Source organism: Dinoponera quadriceps, unplaced genomic scaffold (assembly GCF_001313825.1).
Source record: "Dinoponera quadriceps isolate SergipeBrazil2010 unplaced genomic scaffold, ASM131382v1 scaffold3162, whole genome shotgun sequence".
Classification (NCBI taxonomy): Eukaryota; Metazoa; Arthropoda; class Insecta; order Hymenoptera; family Formicidae; genus Dinoponera; species Dinoponera quadriceps.
In genome coordinates, this window is record NW_014557929.1 from 476340 (window position 1) to 501312 (window position 24973).

General features: G+C 46.5%; 1 protein-coding gene across 3 annotated transcripts in view; it reads left to right on the top strand.

Moving 5' to 3' along the window:
* LOC106749514 (glutamate receptor ionotropic, NMDA 2B) overlaps positions 1 to 24973 on the top strand; it is a 115754-nt gene that overhangs the window by 27421 nt on the left and 63360 nt on the right. Inside the window, exon 1 of one of the 3 annotated variants that reach the window (XM_014629039.1) lies at positions 17401 to 17528. The exons of the other annotated variants lie outside the window; for them this stretch is intronic. Within the exon in view, the coding sequence (XP_014484525.1) occupies positions 17501 to 17528 (28 nt within the window). The 5' untranslated portion in view covers positions 17401 to 17500. Of the gene's footprint in view, positions 1 to 17400; positions 17529 to 24973 lie in introns of those variants that run through there. 3 annotated transcript variants of the gene reach the window in all.

The window sequence follows — 24973 nt, forward strand, 5'->3', positions numbered from 1 at the left end:
TTCCGCTGCTCCAGTGAAACTTCCTGGTCACGTGAGAGAGAGAGAGAGAGAGAGAGAGAGAGAGAGCGCGCGACGGAGGGTGGCGCACAGCGCGAAGAGGGGTGGTGTACGAGTCCGCGAGTGTGTCCGCCGTAGTCGGCGATACGGCTAGGGGCGATACGCGTTCCGCGTGGGAAGCCGCCGATGAATTTCCCGATCTCCCCCAGCTGGTGAGGGGGGGCGACTCGCGTGTGCGGCACGCATCGATCGATTATCCGGACACCTATCCCCGAAGATCGCCGCCCGTCAGTCTCCCTCGGGGCTGTCTCGCGGCGAGGCTGCGACGACATCCTCCCGCGACGGACTTCCGCGAGGGCTGCGTCCCGATCGACGACGAGTCGTCGGGACGAGGACTTTCTCACTCTCTCTCTCTCTCTCTTTCCAACAAGCGACTCGCTCGTCACCATGAGCCCGAGGAGGAAACCGCCGAGCGCGGAACAGCTGACGCGCAACGATAACGCGAGACGCGCGGTTTGCGAGGCGATCGAACGGCCAGCGCGGTGATTCCGACGCTGATATGCGTCACGCTCTCGGCTACTATCACGGCTCACGCACCACTGACCAGCGAAAGTGCGACGGACCGGATCGGACCTGGCTAACGCGTAGTCCTCCAGTCCCGCAGGATCGTGCGACGATGCATGGATGCGTCCAGCTCCGATCTAGAATGACCTGATTCCATCTTCGGAGTGAGGATCGATCCTGGAGAGTGTCTTCCTCTGTATCTCTCTCTATCTATCTTTCTCCCCGTCTCTTTGTCTCTCCCCCGTGTGCCCGTGCGTCTTCGTCTTCCCCGTCGCTGGCTCCTGTCCGGAAGGACGTGTCGCGGCCTGCTCAGAAACGGATCTTCCTGGTCGACGCGGAGGATCTCTCGTCGCAGCCCCGACACCACTGCCAAGGATCGATCACTGTCAAGTAGATTGTGCGATCGCGCGCACGTTACCGCGGACACCGCAAAGGTACGCATACCCTTTCTCCTTCGTCTCGTCGATCCGCCGCCGGAGGAGGATCGGAGGGACCGCCGCCGAGGCAGCAGATAAGTACAGCTCCGAATCGCAAGTCCAAGTCTCGAGTATCGTTTCGCAGTCGTGGCTTCCCTTCGCCTCGTTTCTCTGTATATATTGCGTGCAGTTGTTGTCATCCCGTTACTCGGGTCGCCGAAGAGCCGCCTGAAAGAGCGGCGCACAATCGAAGGAGTGGAAATACCAAAAGGCGCTCCGTACTCTCCGCGCTTCTCATTATCTATTTCGTATTCTCACTCTTCAATTCAATAGCCCGAGCGCGTTATAAATATCCATAACCCAGATATTTTATTAAAACAATCGGAACACGTGTGCGACGTGTGTGTGTGTGTGTGTGTTATGTGTGCGCGTCTTGCAGGTAGAACTCCGGGCTGTGCCAACCCAATCGTTCGAAGCGGAATATTCGTGTTGCGTAGGCGGCCGCGATGAAAGTCCGCGGTTTCGAAGGCGGCGTAAAAATTCTCTTCCCGATTGAAGCAACGACGACCCGACGTTCGAGCAATATTGTCATCGGCACGTAACGGTCCGATTCATTCGCGAAAACACCTCGCCCGCAATGGCACACTTATCGCCCGAGTTCCATTGCGAGTCGGCGATATGTGTGAATGGACGCAATTTCCATGATTCCACGACTCGCAGGAGAAGTCGCTCTTGCGCTCTCTCTCTCTCTCTCTCGTTCGCTCATGCCATCTCCTTTCCCCCGCGCGCTCATAACGCAACCCACTTCCCATGCGCTCGTTGGTCTCGCCCCGTTCCGCTCGAGTCAATTCCGCCTGTCGGTCCGCGCCATCCAAGTCGACACAACACACACCCGGTAAACGCTTCGAAATGCAACGCATCCCCCGTCGCTCGCCCCGGACATCGTGCTCTCTCCCGCTGGATGAATATTCCAGTCGATCCGTTAACTGCGGGTCACTCGCGACGCCCTACGTGTATGTACGTATGCACGCAGGACGTCGACGAGCGCTTGCATAATGCCGCTCCGAGAGTGGGAGAGTGCTCTCTACAAGCGTGTCTAACTCTTCCGCAAACCTCGAGTGCACCCTTCCGGCATACTCGTCGCTTAACGAGGCGCTAATTAGAGGCCGCCGCTTCGATTAAGTTCCGCCCTGGAGGGTCCCGTGTAAACACGCGACTTCTAATGGCACGGCGTTCTTTATTCCGCTGATCCTCGTCATTAAATCGCCCTTCGTCTTCCCCGTCTCTCCGGGCCGGGTCGTCTTCTCGCAGCGACGTTTTTGTTTACCATCCACCGTCAGAGCGAGTGTCGTCGTCGTCGTCGTGAAGCGACGTCATACCCGCTCTCGTCGCCACGCCGGAAATTTCCAGTCCTGCGCCGCGCTCGCGAACGGCGGTGACGCGTAGATCGCGCGTAGACGCGTGATTTATCCGCGCCCCGGCATGCCGCCCCGCATCGTTTCTTTGCTTATCGCGTCCATTATCGCCGCGCGAAATATCGATTCGCCGACGGAGTCGGCGAATCTATACGATTGTTCCCCTACCCCCTTCTCTGATACCGACTGAATAAAATACAATACGCGATTGTATCCTTCTCTCTTTATTATTAATTCGCGCCGAGCCGAGCGTCGCTTTTTATTAACGAGATACGAGTGTGTTACATGCAACGGGACCGGCCGGGAGGATAGCTCGCGAACGTGGAATTCCCGAGGAAGGATTTTTCTTATTTCCGAAGGATAAGGAAAAGAAAGCACGTAGCCGGATTAAAAGCCCATCAATTTTGAATGGCATAGCCGTCGTAAGATTCTCACGGATATCGCGCGGGATGAGAGTGTTCCGTAATTGACATACACGTCGCGAGAGGCGAGCGGGAGGACGCGGAGAGTTTTCAAGCGACGCGAACAAAATCATTTCTGTACCACGTCGCGTGTCCTCTTCCCTCCCCCCCTTTTTTTCTTCGTAGGAAAATACGTTCACGGCGGCGTAACGCGAAAATGATTGACCAATATCGATTAGGTTAAAGCCGAGCGATTCTTCCGCACACGCGGCTAATGACTCATCCCTACAGTCACATGTGCAACTTTCGCACTTGTTAACAAGCTCGCTCGCCGGCCCGCAATCGCGCGGCCTTTAATTGCCGTTTACAGGGGCAATACTATTTGGTATATTCGAAGCTTCGAAATTTCGGTATAATTCGACATCTGACGACGAAGCTCGACGATCCGAAGCCGAATTATTCGAAGCTGTTGTTAGAACTGATTTTGAAAAGGGCAGCAAAATACCGTGTAATTAGAAAGTACGAGTTCAACCCAGATAAGATTAAGACGTCGTAAAGACGATTTTTAAATAATAATGACGTTCACAGGACGTCTTTGAGACGTTTTTCAAACACGCAATATTACGTTCTTTAGGACGGTAAATACTATTTATCGTGTCTGCGAAACGAACGCACCTACTTTCCAGTTTTTGAAATTTCGAGTACATACTCAAACACTCGAATATTCGAATGTTCGAGTTTTCGCACTTCCGAATTTCATTGTTCGAGCATAATACGTCGAAGATTTAGAAATTCGCAGCTCCGAAGAGCCGAACGTTTCGAATATAATTTCATGTACTCCTCAGTTTTCGGGGTCTTCCTCGGCTATCCGTTCTCTGCCTTTCGCGAGTTGGTAACTCCACACCTCGTTTGTTCTCGCGCGCAAACTGGCGGATCTTGAGCGAGCAAGACGTGGAATATAACAGCCCTGTTTCCTTCGCGCAGCTGTTCGCCTTACTCCCACTGCACGCCTGAGATAAGGGAAAAATAATGTCTCGCGCGTTTTTAATATATTTCGCGAGCGAGACGAGACGATCCCGCCTGGGCGCGCCAAACCGTCGACAGGCCGGGTGTATCGAATTTTCTCGTAATTTGTCGAATATCTGTTTTATTATTATCTTCACTGTGCAACGACTCTGAATTGTCGGTATCATCATTGGCCCCGATTGAAACGGCTGAATAACTTCGTCGGTGTGCTGCGACAACGCTCGAAAGCAATTAGAGGGAATCGCTTCTCCGAGCGACACGCTTGACAGATATTTGCTGAATTCTCGAATATTTCTCTAATATCCGCAATCGGAAGTATTAACAAGCATATTAATACATGAGCTGTATACTTGTTCTTTGATGAAAGCCGGATAGGACTATACTCAGCTACAGAAGTTGACGCGAATCTCTAATTGCTTTATATCAAGGAAGTGACTTCAAAGCGATACGTCTTTCTTCGGAAGGAATGTCTCATTAATTTTTCGTACTAAGGCGCTTGACAAGAAGTCCACTACGTTTATATATATATATATACCCACGTTTCTTTGCCACTCTCTCTCTCTCTCTCTCTGTGCTCTTAGTTAAATATTCTCGTCTTCCGTACAATTTTCAAGTCAACTTTAAGCCATCTCGCCGCATTATGCGGATTCAATTTCTCCGAAACGTCATTTTCGTTCGCTTCAGCTCCAGCGTTACGTGAGCTCTCCGTCCGCTTGCGAAAGTCCGCCATCCAAATCGAGAGCGAACGAAACGCACGAGCGGCAGCTTCCGAGATGTGACGTGCATAATTGAAAGTGTCAAATAATCATAAACGAGCGAAAGTTAAACGAATCCGCGTCCAAGCCCTGCCGTTTCCATTCTAGACGACGTCGTTGCTGCTTCTGCCACGTCAAACACAATCAACGGTAGGATCGTTAACGAGTAACTCGGCGTCTCGAGCCTTCGATGCTCACGTCGGCAACATTTAATCGAACTTGAACGAACCCCCTCCATTCGGGGGCGCGAAGACGGTAATGTTGCAGATGCCGCGCGTCGTATAAAACACATTTTGCGAACGGGGATCTCCCATTAAAATGCGATATAATTTGCGCACCACCATCACGCACCCTCCTATTTTTCTCGCGTTTCTCCGGCCTATCCCAGCTTCTCCCTTCGATCCCCGGCCGCCTTACTCAGCTTCTTTTATTTGTATCGCCCCCTCCCTTCGACATATATACATATATATTCTCCTCAACAGTGCGCGGTCACCCTTTGTTCATCAAGGGAGAAAGTGGCGGTCGCGTGACCAATATCAAAAAGGCAATTTCAGGCTGTGTCGCCTCCCGTGTGATGTACGGTGGCCCAAGGTAGACCTCGCGCCGGTGCGCGCATCTTTTTCAACGTCGCGTCCGCGGTGTAATTATTGACCGTCGCTGACGTTTGAGACACGCGCGAGAGAACCACCTGTGGATAGCTAAACACGTCCGACTGCACACAATGGGGGTTACCTGCTGCGGTTACCTGTCCGTTATCAATTCGCGTTAGAATAGCATTAGGCCTCCGAAACTCTTCCCGCTCGCTCGTTCGCTCGCACGCGCGTCCCTTTCCCTCCGAGCCGGCCAGAAAGCGCGAAAATTTCGTCGTGTCTCTGGCTGAATGCTCGAAATAACATCGAGCCGGCAAGATACGCCGACCGTAAAAGTGATTTATAACGCAACAGGTCAAACGTAACACTCTCGCGATTTTAACAGCCGCGCCCCGCGCTCGGAAATCGCGCTCGGATCGTTGTTATTCGAAAATACCGCCGCGGAATCACTCCGGCATTGTCGAAAGTTTTTTCATATGATGCTCCATCACTCACAATCAGGTGAAAGTTGCTGAAACGCTTCCCGCGGTTAAATATGAGCGCGTGTGCGCGCGCGAAAAAGAGATAGAGGGAGAGAGGAGAGGATTGTGTAATGCGGGAGAAAGCTTTAATAACGGGGGCGAAGCGGGTGTGAAATTTTAAGCGTCAAACACCGCGAGCATATCAACGCGCTCGGTGATCTCATCAGCCGTAACGTAAGGTTATCATCATTTAACCACAAAAAGAACCTTCAAATAAATGCGAAATCCAACATATTCTTAGGCGGACTTTTTACTCGGATCGAGTAACGTTCGCCTGATCCAGATAAAATATTTCCCAGGCGAGCGTTATCCAAAGGAAATATTCACTTGAAGTAAAATGTACTCGGTCCAAACGAAGAATCGTTACGGAGTAATTATTCACGCGAATCCAGCGCTTTATTTTCTAGAAACGCTTACCAGAAAGATGGCCCCTACTGACTGTAATTCTTTCGCTATGATGATTGCAGTTACAAACAGCAGACGTTTTATTCTCAGAGCAGTCGATCAAGTGCGTTCATTAGCGGTATCGGTAGTGCCGAGTCTCTTGCGAAACGCCACCCGCCGTCATCGCCGGGATCGCGCGCGACGGGGCACCCACGGCGGAAGACTCACGCGTCGAGACAATCGTGTCGCGTTGAATATGTCATCTGGCGAGACCGGCGCGCGGCCCCCGCGAATGACAATTTATCTTCTACCCTATTTGCGTTTTATCGCATAATTACGCCGTTTAAGCGCGGCAGTTTCGATTTTGCGAAATGTGCCGGTTGAATTTCGCGCATGAAGCACCACGTATAAGCAGATAGTCACAGGCCACAATAATTCCAACGATAATTCCGCCTCAATTTCAGCCACGTAATAATTTCAAGGCACGCTGCAATTATTAATAGCGCCCGGCAGCTAACCACCATTACGCGTGGCGCAAAACGTGCCCGGCGCAAAAACTCGATCGCGTAAATCATCCTTCCCAGCGTTTTCCATTTGAAGGAATTAAAATCCATCTCGCGCGCGCATACACACACAGACACGTACGCACGTATAGACAAATACAGTACATTTACATGTAGATTATCCGCGAGAAAAGAAAGGAAAAACAGGAAAATATCAGATTACACGACGAACTGGTAAAACCGTTAATGTCCGTCGGTATTTTTCATATTTTTCACAATTAATACGCGACCGTTCATTCGTCTATCGTTACCCCGCGTATCCCAATTACACCGACGAGGAGTATTTATAGGGTTGTAACGAGACTCCCGAGCGGAAACGAATTTGCGATTGGAATATACAATGGGACGTAATGAAATCTCACGGGCGGAAGTTTATCGGGGGTGGGGGCTCAGGAATTCCGTTCGGATCGAACTCTGTTCGGAATTATCAATCCCGTCAGAAGTGAATCGCGCGCATGCAGAGACGTATATACCATCACACGCGAGACACTCGAAACGTTCGCGAAACATATCGACCGTTAATGACGAGAGGAGGCAATTTAATTCTCTGCCTCCTCCTCGCCATATCGCGTCGCGCACCCTCGAGTCGTATCGGATTTAATTTCGCACATCGGGCCGCCGCTTTGCAACGAGTTACGAAAATATCCGAGAATCGAGAGAAAAAAAAACGAGGCGGGAAGCAAGCATCGGCGGAGCCGAAGATTTGTCGAATCTGCGCCAAATTCCCGCCGGTGCATTAGGACAAACGAACCTTCCGAGCATGACGCGTGAAATAAGAAAAGATTGTTCACGGATATCGGCCTTCGTTCCAAATGATTTGACTCATCCGGCCGACGGGGATTGAGGCTGACTGATTTTGTTCAAGGGGATGCCAAAGTCGATGACGATAAGCGTCGTGGAATACCGTAACGTAGATCGTAGAAATCTTCAACATGTTGTTACGTAAACATCGATACGATCACTCTACTCTTTTTTCATATTTCTTATACTGGGTGCTGCATCAATATATTGAGCAATATGTCCGAAGCAATATGCTCGGGTCGGTCTCGCGCGCGCTCTCACTCTCTCACGCGTGCCCATACCAGCGGCAATCCGACGTACTACTCAATATGTTGATGCAACACCCTCCACATATATAGATCTTATATATGTGTAAGTGCGATATAAATGTGAATGCGATGGATGTGCTCTACTCTATTTTACCATATTCAACGGGATATGTAAATATTTTTTCCACAAACTTTTCGTGTCTCTTTCGGCGTTCAAATCTCATTGGAAAAGTATAAAAATGTTCTCCGAAATTTTCCTGATCGGAGCATCGACGTTTGTCTCACTAGGAAGATATTGTTATTCGATTGATCTCGAATTTCCATTTTATGAAATAATTATTATAAAACTTTATCGCGCGCCCTCTCGCTCGTTCCCGCTAATATCGTTACGCCGTGGGCTTATTGGTATGCGCGATACCGGGGAAAAAGCCACGTTCTCCATGTAACTTGGAGTGTGTGCGCCTGTGTTCTCAGCTAATTAATCGCGCTCCATTATGACGGGGCACGTCGATGGGAACTAATTTTATTTTCACGATCGAAACGCCCAAAGGGGAAGGAAGGCCGTCTGGCCGCTACTTCGCTCCTCGCAAAATCCGTCGGCGGTAAAGCCGAAGGATTAAAACATCAAAAGCTTTTAACCCAGCAGTAAAAAAAAGCAGCAACACGCACACACACAAAACCACGGCCTTGAGTTTGGCCGGAAAATGGAGATTTAATTAATTTACTTCGGCGTTTTTACTCATGCGCATCTTTCTCTCCGGCGCGCCAAAATTCAATTCTAACTCTTCGAGTTGGACAAAAAAGAGGAGCAATGAACGAAACGAGCGAAATTAAGGCGGAAGATCGCGCCTAAAGGAACAACACGTTGTTCGTAAAATGTTGATATTTCACTGAGAATGTGCAAACTTGATGCGGCTGGAAAACATAGTAAATTGCCTCGATCCGCGCGGAGGAAATCTTTATACATGCAGTATCCATGTATACGGAGGTGGGAAAATGTCGATACTAATTATTTTATTAAACGGAATAATTTCGCCGAATGATACTTCGAAACGTGAAACCTATCTCCTCAGGTAGTTTGTGATAAAAGTTTTGCGAAAGTTCAGCCGGGAACAAACGAGAAACGCGAAATCTTCAACTTTCATCTAATGATCTCCACAGAGAGACTGACATTACAGAAATTGATATTAATATCCAAAGCAACGAAATATCTTTGAAGGAGTCCAACGTAATTTTCTCCTGTAATTCGTAAAAAAATTACGTTGCCTCCCGGAGTAATAAATATTTGTTTTGTTTGGAGTACTTTGAACATGAGATAGTTTCGAGGTAACGAGCGGGGGAGTGAAAGAGCGAGAGAGGAAGAATAACGTGATACATTTTCCGAAGAACTGGGTAGTTGGTTTGCGAGAGACGAATTTTACACGAATATTCGAAGAACATAACGAGGATAATTCGATAACTTTGACTTGGTATCGGAGATTCAAAGTGAAAATTGAGCTGTCTTCGAACTTACGTGATCAACATTTCAATCAAATTTCAAAGTATGATAAATCGATTTTTGATACCACCATCTCCGCTCAATTTTTCCGAGAAAGTCAACCGTTATAATTAATATTTTAATTGAAATATAGTAAGAATTAGAATATAGAATTTTTTGGCAATACGCAAGTACAATATATAAAATCTTTTTTATAGTTTGCATTTAATTACATTATAACCGTAATAAAACCGCTGTTATTATTAGAGCATTTATTACATCGAGCAAGTCACACAGAAATTTAACTAGGCCATGATTGACTAACATTCAAGAACGAAGTCCGGCAAAGTTTCCGCGTTCTCAGCGTTTTTACTTATCGTTGATCTTTCCGAGATGTTCATACTCCGTTTAGCGCGAGCTTTTCCATTAATTTCAGGCAGGGTTTTTTTCCGCTGTTTGTAAAAATGTACGAGAAGAGAGATTGTGATATTTTAACAGTGAAAATGAAAATCGAAGGGATGAGAATAGAAGGTGACAGGGCCGCCGTCGTATATTGAAGACTGATGGGATGAAATTAAAAATCACAAAGACGTTAAAGTAATGACAAGGTTCGCTAAAGCTTGAAAAGCCGTGATTGAAGGGGAGAAAATGGGTCGCGATATTGCGAATTGAGACCGTCGGGGATGAATATTAATATAATGAATATTAATGACAGAAAGAGAGAGTAGTTTATTATGCGAGCTCGAAATGTCACTTCACCTTTTATGACCTTTGTCAGTTTTTGGACTCAATTAGCGGACTCTCATAAGAATATGCCATTATAATATTGCCATTATAATCCAAAGTTAAAATTTTTGTAATAAATTCTGGAGGTAAAATAGAGAATAGGATTTTTGCAATATTAATAATATCGCGCTTTTTTTCCTTATCATTATTTTCCATTTACTACAAATATAAGAATTAAATCCGCTTATTCGTTTAGAACTTTTAATACCGAGAAGATGGCAAAGGCGAATTTATTATTGTGAATTGTTTCTAATTATTTCACGGTAGCGATATAAATATGTTACAAAAGCGTTCAAGATGTTAGATTATATAATTTATTATTACGATATGATTATTTCATTTGCCTTTGTGATAAATGTTTATTTTCTTCAAATTTCCAATCTCCCCGCTAGAAAGTACCACATGCAAGTGCGAGTGTTACTGCCACTTTCCCTTAGTCTCCTATCCAACTTTAAAATCCTCCAATAATGCAGGATGCCTTTGAAGCATACCTGCCGTTTCCATTCTCTATAATCCTACAGTTCGATTTTCTTCTTCTCTCCAGACTTTTTTCCTTCCGTCTTATTTCGTTCCGTCGCACGACTCGGTGAGATGCGAAAGGACAAAGAGCAACTCACCCTCGTTATCCTTTGCCCTTATTGGAGGAGCCGGGTATTCTTCTGGAAAGATAACAACCGCAGGTCAACGCGTAAGGTTCAATTATCGTACGGACGTGCTTTTTATTTCTTCCAATCTTGCTGGATGATAGCGAGCACGACTCGAAGGGAGTCTCCTTATACCGACTTAACTATTTTCTCCGTTTCGTATCTCGCAACACTCTCTCGGAAAGGACTCTGTCGATCGGTGGCGCGGTCGGTTTCTGCAGGTGGACACGTTGGATTTGAGACGCTACAGGATTAGATCTTTTTTTGCGATACGCTAACCATTCTCGGGATTCGACGCTTTAAATCTTAAATAAGAATTCGATTCTTGCGTCAGTAATCGATATGTTATGAAATTTCAAATGGCTGAACATTTTTATTACATTAAATAATTGTAATAATTATACAATGTGTAGAATGGTTCTTTTCACATAATAAATTCAACATAATGGAGGAGATAAGTTATGATCAATATTTTATTCGAAGTGTGTTTGAAAAAATACGAATTTTCCACCTTGCGATTGCGCGATGCGACGAGTTGCGCGATCGTGTGCACTTTGACACCTCTCTCATTTCGTCCGGCGGTCGAAAGACTGAGATTTTCAGCTCTGTATTCGTCTCACGATAGACCGCGCAAAGAGGGATAAATCATCGCGGACGATCGAAAATTCTGTCACGCGACACGAGATCTCGTGGATTTTGCCGTACGTATCTACCAAGCGCTGTTAATACGATGAATTCGTTTCCAATCTGTATCCTGCTATTTCCGTCCGTTCGTCAGGTCCTACCTTCAATCAATAATTCTGACAGTAAGTCGGAACACGCGCGCAAAACAGCAGCTGCTGCAGTCTGACGCCGCCGAGATACTGTCGGATAACGACATCCGGATATTTCCGTGAATCCTGTTACCTCCGATTTCCCCTTGGCATAAATAACTCTAATTCGATACATTTCGAGGTAGCCTCGGCAATATCAAGATATCTCGATTCCGTCGGAAATTACAAAGCTACACCCCACTTAAGAATTATGGGAATATATAAGAATTATATGGAATGTACGGGCCGCTTAAGATGTGTCAGCAATATTCCGGCCGAAACTCGTTTCAGATATAGAATTACTGCGACTTCTTTTATCTGTAACCCGTTCGTTCGCCTCTTCGCGCTCTTGAAATAGTCGAAACTCGTTGGCGTTTCCGATGGAAAATCGAAACGTACGCCGAATGTTGCCTCCGATGAGATCCGTGCCTGAGAATATGGCCCGCGAATCGCGCAGTCAGCATTTTGTCCCGACGTGGGTTGAGAGCCAATCTTATCATCCTAGGGAAATTGTATTCCCCGAGCTAGAAAAATTGCGTCGGGGCGGCTCCAGCCAAGTATGCTATTGTCACTGTGTTGACGATCGTTTTGAGCATGCGTAATCAAGATGGATGCGAGAGATGCAACGCGCTCGTGACATAATATTTGCGCAACATTGGCCAGAGACACGCCGCTGTTTGTGTCTTCATTCGCCACTAACGTCGCTCGAGGGAAACTCGGATAATTGATTCGGTTGCTGGCCACGCGATATGTAACAGCAATATGTTCATCGCTCAGTCAGAAAATTCGAATCGATCCGTCAGTCAATTTTGACTTTATCGCATTTGATGCGGAGGGAAATTATTCGCCAAATTAATAATCGTTACGTGTGATCCTTCGCCAATGTTCTGGCAGCATTGACCAAAGACACGCTGCTACTTTGTGTCTTCGTTTGTCGCAAAAAGTACTTGCAGGAAACTCGAATTATTGATTCGATCGGTAGCTACCCTCTACGTAACAGCAACGCGTCAATTCAGTCAGAAAATTCGGTTCGCTGCGTCGATCGATTTTGACTTTATCACATTCGATGCGGAGGGAAATTATTCATCAAATTATTAGTAACATTGGTACATCTTCATCGTAAGAGATGAACGTTTTAATCCACTGGAAAAAGCAAAACGATGTCGAATCGGATTTTGTGACCGGCCTCGTATCGCCGTTCTCTGTGCTCCGACGTAATGAAATTTTTTTTCTAAGCAACACTCGGTGCGCCGTCGAGAGACCTCAATTAAGCGCGCCATTCTTCGCAAGTGTGCAACCGCAATTTCTTGAATACCACCGCCAACATAATTTCTCGAATTCCACGTCTGGACGCATCCCGAGCTTTCACGATATTATTCGGGGCTCGGGCTTGGCTGGGGTAGGTGGATGGGTGGTCATCAGCTGCGGGATTCCGCACCACATGACACCGCGATCTCTCCGAAGCACTTTCCGAAATCCGACGCTTAAGCGAATCCGACACGGTTATTTTTCCGAACTTCGGCTCCGCTTCCCATTGGCGTGTCCGCGACGTCGGTGTCGTAGCTTTCAGTTTGCCCGGCTGACTCACGGAAACCCCCGAAATCCCGCTAGGAATGCCTCCTTCACGTTAACGACAATTTCTTGTTAGAACGGAACGGGCTTGTTTATTGTTCGTGATCTCGTTTGCCGCCTTTATCAAATTAACTCAACCTTGTCGCGCAGGTTGTGCGCGTTCCGCGAGAGGACTATGCCCGCCCGCTGTTCAAAAACGTCCTGTTTTCACTTTGAACGCCGGTTAATCTTGTAACTCAGCGGGAGGTCACGTATATGTTTCAAATAAACGAATTTAACCCGAGTCGGTCAGGTTGGCTTTACGAATTTTTGGCGTTTTAATCTACATACGTCAGCAACGATGAAATCGTAAATCAAATTGCACATTATAACTGATTGTTGATAAATGGATCCTTTGCGCCCTCGCAATTTGACGGAGTCTGCGAGCAAACCGTCGACGACGTGCAAACATCTACCGAGCGCAAAGGGTTAATTGTAACGATTTTGCGATTAAATTTCACGCATTCTACGAACATCGCACACAGAGAACGTTCGAACCGGGGGACCGGCAAGCGCGTGCATCTTCGAATTTTTATTTCAATGCAAAATTAAAAGCTCGGTTTATGCACCGTCCGAGCAGAATAAAACTTAATTTGATTTTCCTTCCTGTTTGACGGTGCCAGACTGAAGAGTGATTTATGGCCGATACGCCGAATACACGAAAGTAATCCTTCGACGGGAAAATGAAGTTGTAAAAAGAATATGTGTATACGCTGACACAGATATACCCGTTCCCCGGACGTTTTGTGTGCAAAAACTTTTATATCGCGGGATAATAATGGTTCTGTTAAATCCGATATTCCGCTCTCGAAACGCTATCATAAAACCTACCCCCGTCCCGTGGAAATGTACGATTCGATGCAAATTCCGCCGTTTATCGGTCCTGAGCCGCGCGAATAACGCCAATTTCCATAAATCCGATCAGCGTCGTGCGATTTTCCTCGGTTTCTTACCCGATTGCGTGCTCCTTTAATCTCCCACGACAACCGCCGGTAACACGTTCGGGAAACCTTGTTTCACGTCGCTATCTCAATGCGAATGGGACAACGTTTGCTCTCTCTCTCTCTCTCTCGCTCGGGAGAACGAGCGTCAGGGACGACCGTGGGTGATCCGAAGTTAATCGGATGACGTACCCGCGCGGTTGACTTTCTATACTGCACTTTACGACAGATACAATAGATACGCCGGAGAGGGAGAGAGAGAGAGAGAGGAGGGGGAAATGATTCGCGATAGAGAGTTTTCCGTATGCCCCCGTCGCGCTCCATCGACCATTGTCGCACGGATTTACAGCGCTTTTTTCTTTCGTACATTTCCGTCCTGTCGTACGTCATATCGTTGCCGAGCGGTCTGATTAACGGCGCTTTCGAAACGATAGAGAGGTCCCCGAGCGCGTTTCAGGTCGGAATACGTTTAGATTACTTCTCTCTCTCTCTCTGATTATCCATTTTATACCGCTCATTTAATTGCCGCTTTCTTTAAACGAAACGCCCTCGTGCGAGGAGATAAGTTGAAGGTACCTGATAAAAATTTTTTTTTTTCTTTCAAATGAGTTTTGTTCAAACTAATGCAAGTTTAAAAAGCACAGAACATTGTTGGCATACTAATTCGCCGAATCGATTTTCTTGAAATGATGAAGTCGCGCGAGAGAACATCTCGCTCCGCATCTTCGACGGAGTTCCTCGCGAAGAAACAACTCCGGCAGTTCGATTTGCCGAACGCACCGTCATGGTTTTCCTCGAGAAGAACGGTAACAAAGAGAGTAAGTGATAGACGGATATATAGAAATAACAGGAGAAGAAGAGAAGTTTAGAAGGGTGTGTAGGAAGTGCGACCGGAGAGAATAGACCTCACGTCTGATGTTACAGTCTCGTTGCGCCCTTGTGTTTTGTCGTTGGACGCTGGAAGATTTTCTTTTTCCAGCAACGAAAACAAGAATTTATTTACTTACTTATTTATTCTTTATTTCTTGTTAAATCAATGGGGAAATAGATATTCATTTTGGAAAAATATTACACCGATAATTATTATATTATAAAATATTATATATTTCTTGACACATATTTGTGTACTTTTTAACACATCTCTCTCCGTGTGAAACACAAAATTTCGGACCGTTTTTAATAAAAAATTTCTTACCGGGCAGATGTTTTGGAAACTGAGAAAAGCGAATATTTTCTTAGACATCTCTCTCTTGCTGGGACATTAAGCTATATGAGTGCCAATAAATCACACATCAAAAATACACGCCCACGGACGACTGAGCGTAGGCAAGCTACACGTCGCTATAATTACCAATTAATGCGGTATTACACACCGCGGAGAAGGCGGCCCTCCAAGCGCTCGATGAAAATCTCAGTAATTGGCTCAGTCGCGATCCCGACGCTCTAGATTCTCGTGAAATTATCGAGCCGATTAATTGAAAGCATCGTAATTGCTTCCGGCCAATCTTGCCGGCGCCTGGCAAAGAAATACTAATTATAGCGGAACGGCGTATTGGCGAGAATTATTGTCGGATTATCGAGCAGACAATCGATCGTATTACGGTCGTGCGTTTAACTCTACATTACTAACGTGCGTCTTCGAGACGTAAATATTTTTTACGCGTCCCCCTTTCTCCTCTGTTTCTCACCCCATCAATTCCCGATTCGTTTTATATCTCGAAAACGTATATGTACACTACGAAAACAGTTCGATTAATTTTACATGAAATGGACAAACGCGTTTCGGTTGGAGGGAAGAGAATTTCTGGTTATAAGGGAACCGGATTTGACTCATATAAACCAGAAATACCGTTTCCTTCAACCAAAAACACGCTTAGTTTGTCCATTTCAGATAAATTTAACCAAACGATTTTCTTTCTCATGAGTTTCCTTTCTTCTGATCACTACACATCCTCAAGATGTCAGGTTAAAAGGAGGGATATAAATGACCCTATCTGAGGGTAACTTACTAGGTAAATTACGGTAAATTTGGGAAAGCGAGCGTCGAACGGTCAAAGACCTGAGCGCATTCAAAATTCGACCTCGCCTCGCAGAAGTTTTCCCGTCGATATCGATGCCATTATGTCATTTTAAAGGTCGCGAATCCATCTGTTGCGCTCCCGTTATTGTTGCGCGCGTTTTGCGAAAAGAAGTGCGACGGCGAGATGGGAGAAGCGAAGGGACATTATTAGACAATGCAATTAAATGCCGCGGTGAATGCGGCGTTTGTATGGCCCGGAGATTTCCGGGATCCAATTAGCGGAACGTTTAAGTGCCTTAAGTGCCGCACGAAGGTTTATAGAGAGCTCGGACGCAAGAACTGGGCTATTTAAACACTTGGAATGTTAAGACAAACCGTAAGAAAGTGCGCGACTTAACTGTAATGTATTCGAGACTTGACTTGCGATTATGGATTATCCCCGGAGCGGCGTCTCAGAACGCGAAATCTCATTTTATCTTTCAGTATCTCCCTGAGTACCCAGCGATCCGACAGCGACGGACGTTTCCTCGGCGCTTCATAAATTTTCCAATCTACATGTCTGTGTGGAATGTATCGCTAGCCTTGTGCACGTGAAATCAAATTTCGTCTTCCTCTTCCACGGGAATACATAATATCATCGTGTTTGCAGCCTCCGAATATCTCTTTCTCGATTAAAAATACACATATATATATATTTACAGTACTCGATGTTAATCGATAATAATCATATAAATGCTGTTGAAAGATGTCGTTAAAGTGTCTTATCTCGTTGTGATGAAATGTGATATGTGTCTTCGATTGTGTCACGTCGATTAAAAGTTACGAGTAAACAAAATGTAGAGAAAGGAGGTGTCGAGCGCGCGGTTATTGTCACGGAAACTGAAGAAAATCCAGGAGGGAGTCCGACAGCGGGAGGAGGCAGTGCGCGAAGGAAGGGAGACACGCTCCGGCGGCGTCTCCACGGCGGTCCGCGACGATGACGATGACGAGAGTGCGGAAAAAATGCGCGCTTCCGCGCGCGATCGTGGCGCTAAATCGGCGCGTTCGGCTCGGAGTGGCGCGCGTCGCGGATCACTCGATCTAGAGATCGCGAGAGTTTGTCGTTCCGCAAGCGGAAAATGTACCTGATTGGCCGGGCGGGCCGGTGAAGGTCCTCTCGGCGACGTCGGAATCGCAAGCCAGAGGAGCCGCGTTCACGCGCGACTCGCATGCGAGAGAGAGAAACATGCTGCTCTACACCCTGTTGACGGTGGGCGCGCTCGTCCAGCTGTCGACCAGCGCCGCTTGGAAATTGGCGAGCGGCCACTCCGGCCAGCAGGAGTCGGCCAGAGGCGGCAACGTCTCGCTGCCGAAGCTCACCGTCGGCCTGATAGTGCCGCACACGAATTTCGGCGCGCGGGAGTACACACGGGCCATCAGCAGAGCCGTCGGCAACCTGCACAAGGGCCACGCCAAGACCAAGGCTCAGTCTCTCAGGTTTACCTTCCTGGACAAGTATGATTTCACGCAGCATCAAGTGAGGGGCACGATGATGAGACTCACGCCGAGCCCGACAGGTAAATATTTTCCACGCGACTTCCCTCTCTCCCCCCCCCCCTCGCGAGAATCTCGAGGAGGGAAAAGTTGAGCATTTCGTTCCTCTTCGGCGGCACGGCCGATACTCCGCGGTTTTCGGAGTAAATGACCGGCCGTTTCCGAGGTGCAAATAGCGAGTAAGAAGTGTCTCCGGCGAGAAACGGCCGACTATGTGCGCCCCTCCAACGAAGGGGGAAGCGGTCGGTCTGTGTCAATATGTATTTTATGAACGCAAACGAAGAGGGAAATGTCGGGAAGGGGGAAAATAAATAGTTCTTTTTCATATTGCGAAAATACTTCTCCGCGACAGAAGAGAGCATACTGCCTCGTTGTAACCTCCGATATAACCTTTTCAATTCCAATCTCAAATATCGATTTAACAAGAAATATATTGAGATAACAAGAACGCAGTGTGTTAAGTTATCACATGGGTATGTTAAGAATTTAGCGGAAAAATTTTAACAAGGACCGATTTTAATACGCGTAAAAATATATTTATTGTGTAAGATAGTGAAATAGTTTCGGTGGTGAAATTTTACATGACCGTTTTCGTTATTTTTATCATCAAAAGTCTTGAGCCATTTTTCTCCGAGGAATCCCTCAAGGAATTTGGTTATGGTCGACGGTCCCATGTCGCTCAGCAACCTATCTTTTCCCCGATAGAAAATATCTAGGAAATTATGCCGTAATATAAAAAGTGCAAGAGAAGGTTTCGCCCAAGTGGGATGAGAACCTTATTCTTAACATTTTCATATCGTATCTTTGCGTAGAAATTACGGAAAATTGCATTCACCTCGATTCCTTACGGACATCCGTCCTACGACTTCATCCTGTTAGGCGCGACATCGCGTCTTGTATAAATCGGCGTGAAGACGAGGTCGGGAGGATTTACGGCGAGCTGGATAAACAGAGGCGCCGCCGCAGCTGGGGCGCAGCTGGAGCAGCCCGAGCGACTTGTTGGAGCCTGATGAGGCTCCAACAGGTAAATAAACTGCGGCCACGTGAGAGATTGAAGAGTAGCAACGGCTGGTTTGCTCCGCGAGGTATAACGGCTGCCGGTGGAAGCCGCTGATATTCCCAGGTTAACATCCCGAAGTAATAAGGCGGCTGCTAATGCGCCGATGTTCGCAACTCGGGCCCGCCGCCGTCATATGTTCTCATTAACCTCGAACAACGCGGAATCCGCGTGTTAAAGTTACAACGCTCGCTACGTACTTTCGTGACGAGAAACTTTCTCTTCCTCCGGTCGCGCTCTCCCTTTCCGTCTCGGCGGAATATTGAGAAAGGATGCGCGCGCGATGATTCGCGTGCGCGGCCTCATCAGCGAAATGATCAATCCGCGCGAGAGTAATATCACTTTTGAGAGAGTGCCGTCATGCCGGCATCTCTCTTTCTCCCTCTCTCTCTCGTCATTACTCGCCGGCGGTGTTTGAAGTTTGCTCGTGCGCGCGAACATCCCCGAGCAAACACAAACGCGAGCGTTCGCTCGCTCGCAATTTCCTCCGGCGTCCAACGTTGACCGGGAAGATCCCGCCGCGCGGGAAAATATTCCCCCTGTCCTCTGTTTGAATGGCCGTGGGTGATGTACGATCTGTCGGAATTAACATCGGCGTGTCACGCCGAAAGATGTTCCGGCGACGGCAATATTTCAGGCTTACCACCCACACGACAGCGGGGACTCTGCGTCGGTGTGTTTGCGCCAGCGCTGTCTCACCCGGTATATGATTCTCACGCGAGGATCTCTCTCTCTCTCTCTCTCTCTTCTTTCCCCGTCCAACTGAGCTTCCGTCGAGCGGCCGCCTCGGCGTTTATAAAACGCTCGTGCCGACTCGACGCAACGTCGCTGCGAACTTTAAATCACTTTCTTCCGACTGACGTGGAAGAAGAATGGCGGAAGTCAAGTGACGGAGAACGATCGTGTTGTTAATGCTCGAGTGATCACCGGGTCGCACGCGCGTTACACGCCAACGTCTTCCTCAGCTGGCCGGGCTGATTGCGCGAGATGTGTTTCGCAAGGAGTCGTTTCCTGTTCGCCTTCCCGAACTACTATTAATGCCACCGGATAATCGCGGGAAACGGCCGGCGCCTTCCCGATGACTTCCGTCTCGATTTTGTGTCCGAACGCACCTCCGACACGTTATTACGGGAAATTACCTCTTTCTGACCTAGAAATGGGATCATACTTACTCAGCAGAATGCACGCTTTCACTACTCAAACTAACAGTTCTCGCGTGCTGGAAACCGTAAAAATATTTTTAACAAGGGAAACTTGTATTGTACGACTAGGATATGACTCAAACTGAAGTCAAATTTTACATACGACAGCAATAAACAACACCATTTATTGCGTACTTATTCATTTATTATTCATTTATTTATACATATCTATTTATTTATTGTCCTCTTTACACTTTTTTTTTTATTCACATATCGTCGAATTGAATATTTACTTTGTTTTTCTTTCTCGGGGTTTATTCATGTCTATTTGTGTAACGGTCTATTTGTACAACCAGAGTGCTTTCCCGTCAATAAATATTATTATTATAAACGATTAATTCAATCAGTTATATTTTTAACCTGGTTATATATAAATAAAATTCCCATCCGTACACAATGAAATGTCAGAAAGGTAAATAATGCCCCATACTGATATTTGCATTTCCGACGTTGCAACGTGAACTGCGTGTTTCTAACTATAGTTTTATAGGCTCGGAAAAAACCAGGTCTTTTTCCAGTTTTCCCGCGGATTTCTTCGGTTTCTGTCCCAAGGGTAGGAAAACTCGTTTAAAAAAAGCCACGTGTGTTCGATAGAAATTAGCTACATTTATTTTTTTACACAAAGAATATAAGAAACCGAACAAATCCGCGGATGGGGGGGAAGAAACCGCTTTTTTTCCGAGCTTTCAAAATTACGGCAGCATGGGGAAAAATTTTACCTCGGGTAGTAATTATTATGCAATTCTATTGTACACTAGTCTATGGAAACGGCGGAAAGACCGGATATTCGTTGTGTTTGTGGAATATACGGTTTCTGGGCAGCGATGTGCAGTTGTAGTCGTGTCATTCGCGTTGCGCGCAATTTTATTCCTCGCTTCCTAAACTTTCCATCTTGCCTTTAAAATTGGCTCGTCCTTATAAGCATATCCTAGCCGGGCGTGACTACTATTGTACTTTTTCGGCTCATGAATGTTTATATCTTCGAGGAAAATTCTCTGCGCTTGTACGTGACATGACAAAAATTTTCCCTTCTGCGTCCCACATTATCAAACCGAGTCTGTTTTACGCATTTACGTGAAGAAAAAGATACAAGGTGGTTTGCGGGTAGAAATCCTCAAAATAAATCTTGCTGACGAACGTGTTAAGATATAATGGAGGAGACGCTGGAATTGAACGCCGCCGATGGCCGGTCGCTGCCGGTTACGCATCGCGTAACTTACGGTCGGATTTCCCTCAAGGATTAACGACAGCGATCACGAACGATCAAACGGCCACACCGATCGCCGGTCGCCACGGTTGAATTTCCGAAACGGGAACAAACAGCGACTATCGATCGAGCCTGCGTGTTGTTTCCTTCGTGTCAGTCATTAACTTTCGTTAGTTTTGTGTTTACCGATCACCCCCCGTCGCGCGGCGTGAGCTGAGCTTTTAGACTAAGAAAATTTACCCGTGGCACGTGTAGCAGCGCATTTCAATTAAACTTGCATCGTCAATTTGTATCGCACGGCGAGAAAGCCAGGAAACCGTTACCGCGTTACTTTTATCGCCCGGGTCCTTGTACCTCGCGCGACTCGTAACTTCGCCGGCTCTTCCCTCGGACGGATTCTAATTAAGTAGAACCTCGGAATTTACGGTTAACGGTAAACTAACCGCCGCAAGTATTAAGCCCCTCGTGGAAAATGTTCGAATGAACGCACGCGGAAATAATTAAAGAACGTGTGCAAATTGGTCGGGCATTTCGCGATACGCGGTTTGCGTTATGGCGTTACATTTTAATCTTTATCTTTGTATTTATCTGTTTACTCAATTAACTAGCTCACCTTTCTCTCTCTCTCTCTCTCTCTCTCTGTCTGTCTCTTTTTCTCTCTGTCTCTCCTTTCCTCTTTAAATATGATCGTTGCTTCCGAAGATATATTTATTCCGCACTCTGTGTAAGTTTGCTGAATTATTTTCACACCGGACTTTGTTTTACGACGAAAATTTCTAGATGCGCGCCGAAAACATTATCAAAAGGAGTAGTTGCGCAACGAACCAAATAATCACGACCGTCCGTATCGTGAAAGTTAAATTCTAAATTAACTTTAAACAAGGAATATTACCGATGTTAGATAAAAGAGACTCGCGAGGGGAAATTGATTTTACGCGTCACCCGCGACAATTTTGAACGTGCGCGTCCCTACAGACGTAATCAAACATCGTCTAATTAAATTCCGTCGAGATGCGCGTTAAAAGCGGCCGTGCATTGACGTTGACGGTGCCGCTAGGAGGGAACTACTTTAAGTAACACAATACGTTGATTCTTGGCAAGCCCGCGATCGCTTAATTTCCCCGACAATTACCGCCAGATGTACGTCCTCGCTCGGTGAATTCATAACAGTTATGTTTCCTTGCGTCGCGCGGACGGATGTAATTCAATTCATTCTAATCATTCCACCACGCATCGAGACAGTAGAGAAAGTCGCGCCCCGAACGGACGGCGAGATATACGTTGCTCCAGTGGAACGAAACCGCATGTGGTCAGACGTGTCTCCGGCGCTAACCCGCGCTTCCACAACCGGACGAGAGTCGGTTAACACGAACCTGAAACGGTGGAATATTTCGAGAACGAAGCGATTGGCGATAAAATGGTTCAAACGAAAGTTGTAGATTTTAAAGAGGTAGACATAAGTCAACGACCTTAACTTTATTTCGAAGTCAACTTCATTTTTCTGAATGAAATCATACGGTTTTTTTCTTTGAACACAGATAGATTCCTCTGTTTATTCTGCGCGTAAAAAAGACAGGTCTGCAGTACATTCGTTTCTCGTCATTAGAAAAGTTAATGGTAATGTAACGTCTGGAATAAACCGTATGCTCAGTTATCCGGGTACCCGGATGATAACCCGGGTAATCCCGAGGGACCCGGGTATCCGGTTAGTCGGAATTACCAGCGCTAATCGAGACGCGTTAGCCGATCCAAACGAGACAAGTTTGTCCATACTAGTGCACTATGTTCTGTGGCTGTGGTGTTTCGGTATTCACTGTCGCTGCTGAAAATCGCCGTATCTACTGTACGTTCATCCCTGTTGAACATTTCCACGTGGATTCCCATGGAAATCCAATGGAATTCATACGAATCTATACAGGCCGCTAAAAGCCCACGTAAGAATACACATGGTGTGTGAAAATTCATATAGGAATCCACATGAATTGTTACCTAAGACCTGGATTTTGGGCGCAAATCCCCAGGTGCAACCGTGGGATTCCATATAGATTTCCTACATGGATTCCCATTCGGTTCCTTCCAACCGTTACGTACGTTATGGATCTTCAGTACCGGCAATGAACATCGATCGCAGTTCACTTTGTTACCTTCCCGCCATTTTTTCCTACTTTCTCACTGGTCGACTCTCAGTTGTCGCAAACGCAGAAAATCGTGAAGTTGGTTTAACTAGTCGTGCATAGCCGATTTATGATTCACAAATGTGTACCTTTTGCGTACGCGTCTGCGAACTGCGAGCCATGCGGACGGCTATTAAATCTCTCACGAGTGCGAGCGCGGTAATATTTATACCGGGAGGCGATATTTTCGCAGAGGAATCGATCGCGAAACCGTAGAAAGTCGGACCGCAGCGTCCACTGGACTGGCTGATTAATTAGTACGCGGTTAAACCGATTATCGATGCATGAACGTTGTCGCGCCGCAACGAGGAAGGCGGCGGCGGCGTCCCCAGGCCGATGTCCCCGGTCACACGGCCGGTGTAATCATTAGCGATATTGTAATTACGAAATATCGCCGTGGCTAATAATCCGCGGAATCCTCAATTTGTCAGAGAATTGTATCGTTATATCGGGGCCGGTAATTGTGTGTCGTTTGCGGAATAAACGCGCCGCCGATTTCTGGTCCCCGCGTCCGGCAGGTGCGCGCTCCAGTTATTATTGATAGTCCGGACAGTCGGCTCGATTGTGCGCGCAAATATGGCGGTTAACGCAACAACGCGAGTGCGATTGCAGACGGCGGAACAGATGCGAAGTAAACTCGGACGAATCCGTATTAATTTTGCATTTGATGTCGCTGACGTCGCGACGGGGTTGCGTTAAATCGAACGACGTCGCCCGTCGATATCGTCGGCGTATTGTAATCAGGACTGATGTTTTCTTTCGAAGGCTTCGAAACATAGTATAATAATGTTGATCCCAGTGTTGAATTATTTGAACATCTGAAAATGAAGATTTTTTGTGTGAGAAAGAAAATCAGGTTTCGTTCGTTAAGTGAAATAATAAAATCGTTTCTACAGCAGATCAATCATGGAATATAGCTTTTTTTTTTAATATTTATATAGAACAGTTTTTAAAATAATGCGTCCAGTGCTCCCTTAGTATACCATACAAAGCAATATATTTGGTTTTTATTAAAAAAATTATTGTATAAATATATCATAAAAATTGTAAAATGTCAAAAATCTGTTTTGAAAATATCTTGAAAACATTTCAGTACAATCAAAGTATCGACCGCGCCTTTCCAAATCCCCTCGTTGCCGGCAAGGAGTTAAAATGTGAGAACATCGTTTGAACCCGCTGTTACATCTCAATCCAATCTATCGTTATCAATCTAATCTATCGCATTCTAATCTCGACCTCATTCGTAAGGCAGTACTCTTCGAAGCTTCGAAGCGCGAGGATTGCGGTCTTCGAAGATAAAGCTTTGAGGCTTTGGCTCACCAAAATTCGGGAATTCAGAATTTCCTTAGAATCTTGGAACCCTTCCTTCGAAGCTTCGAAGTCATTGAAGATCGATGGTTCTGGTTGCAATGGATCATTGATGAGCAATAAGCCCGAAACAAAACGCAAAAAGATATTCACGATTTAATGACGAATGCGAGAGAAAGTACTGAATTAACGCGGCTGTTTACAATTGAATAAAAACCAACGTTAATTTAGCGGCCGTCGGCTGGACGCCGTGCGGTAGGTCACACTCGCCAAACCAATGGCGGTGTCCAATTTAAATGCCACCTGCTGTACGCGAGAATTCGCTAGAATTCCGTTAGGAATTATTAATTTTCGTGGCGCACGCAAAATCCGTAAATAACCCAGTTATCTGTTGAAATCGAGCGCACCGTAAATAATCCTCTCCGTTAATAATACTTGACTTGAGGGTTTAAAACAAGCGGCTTTTTGACTCGGTCGTCGATTTTGCGACCGCCCACTTCGGATATTGCCTTCGGATGTA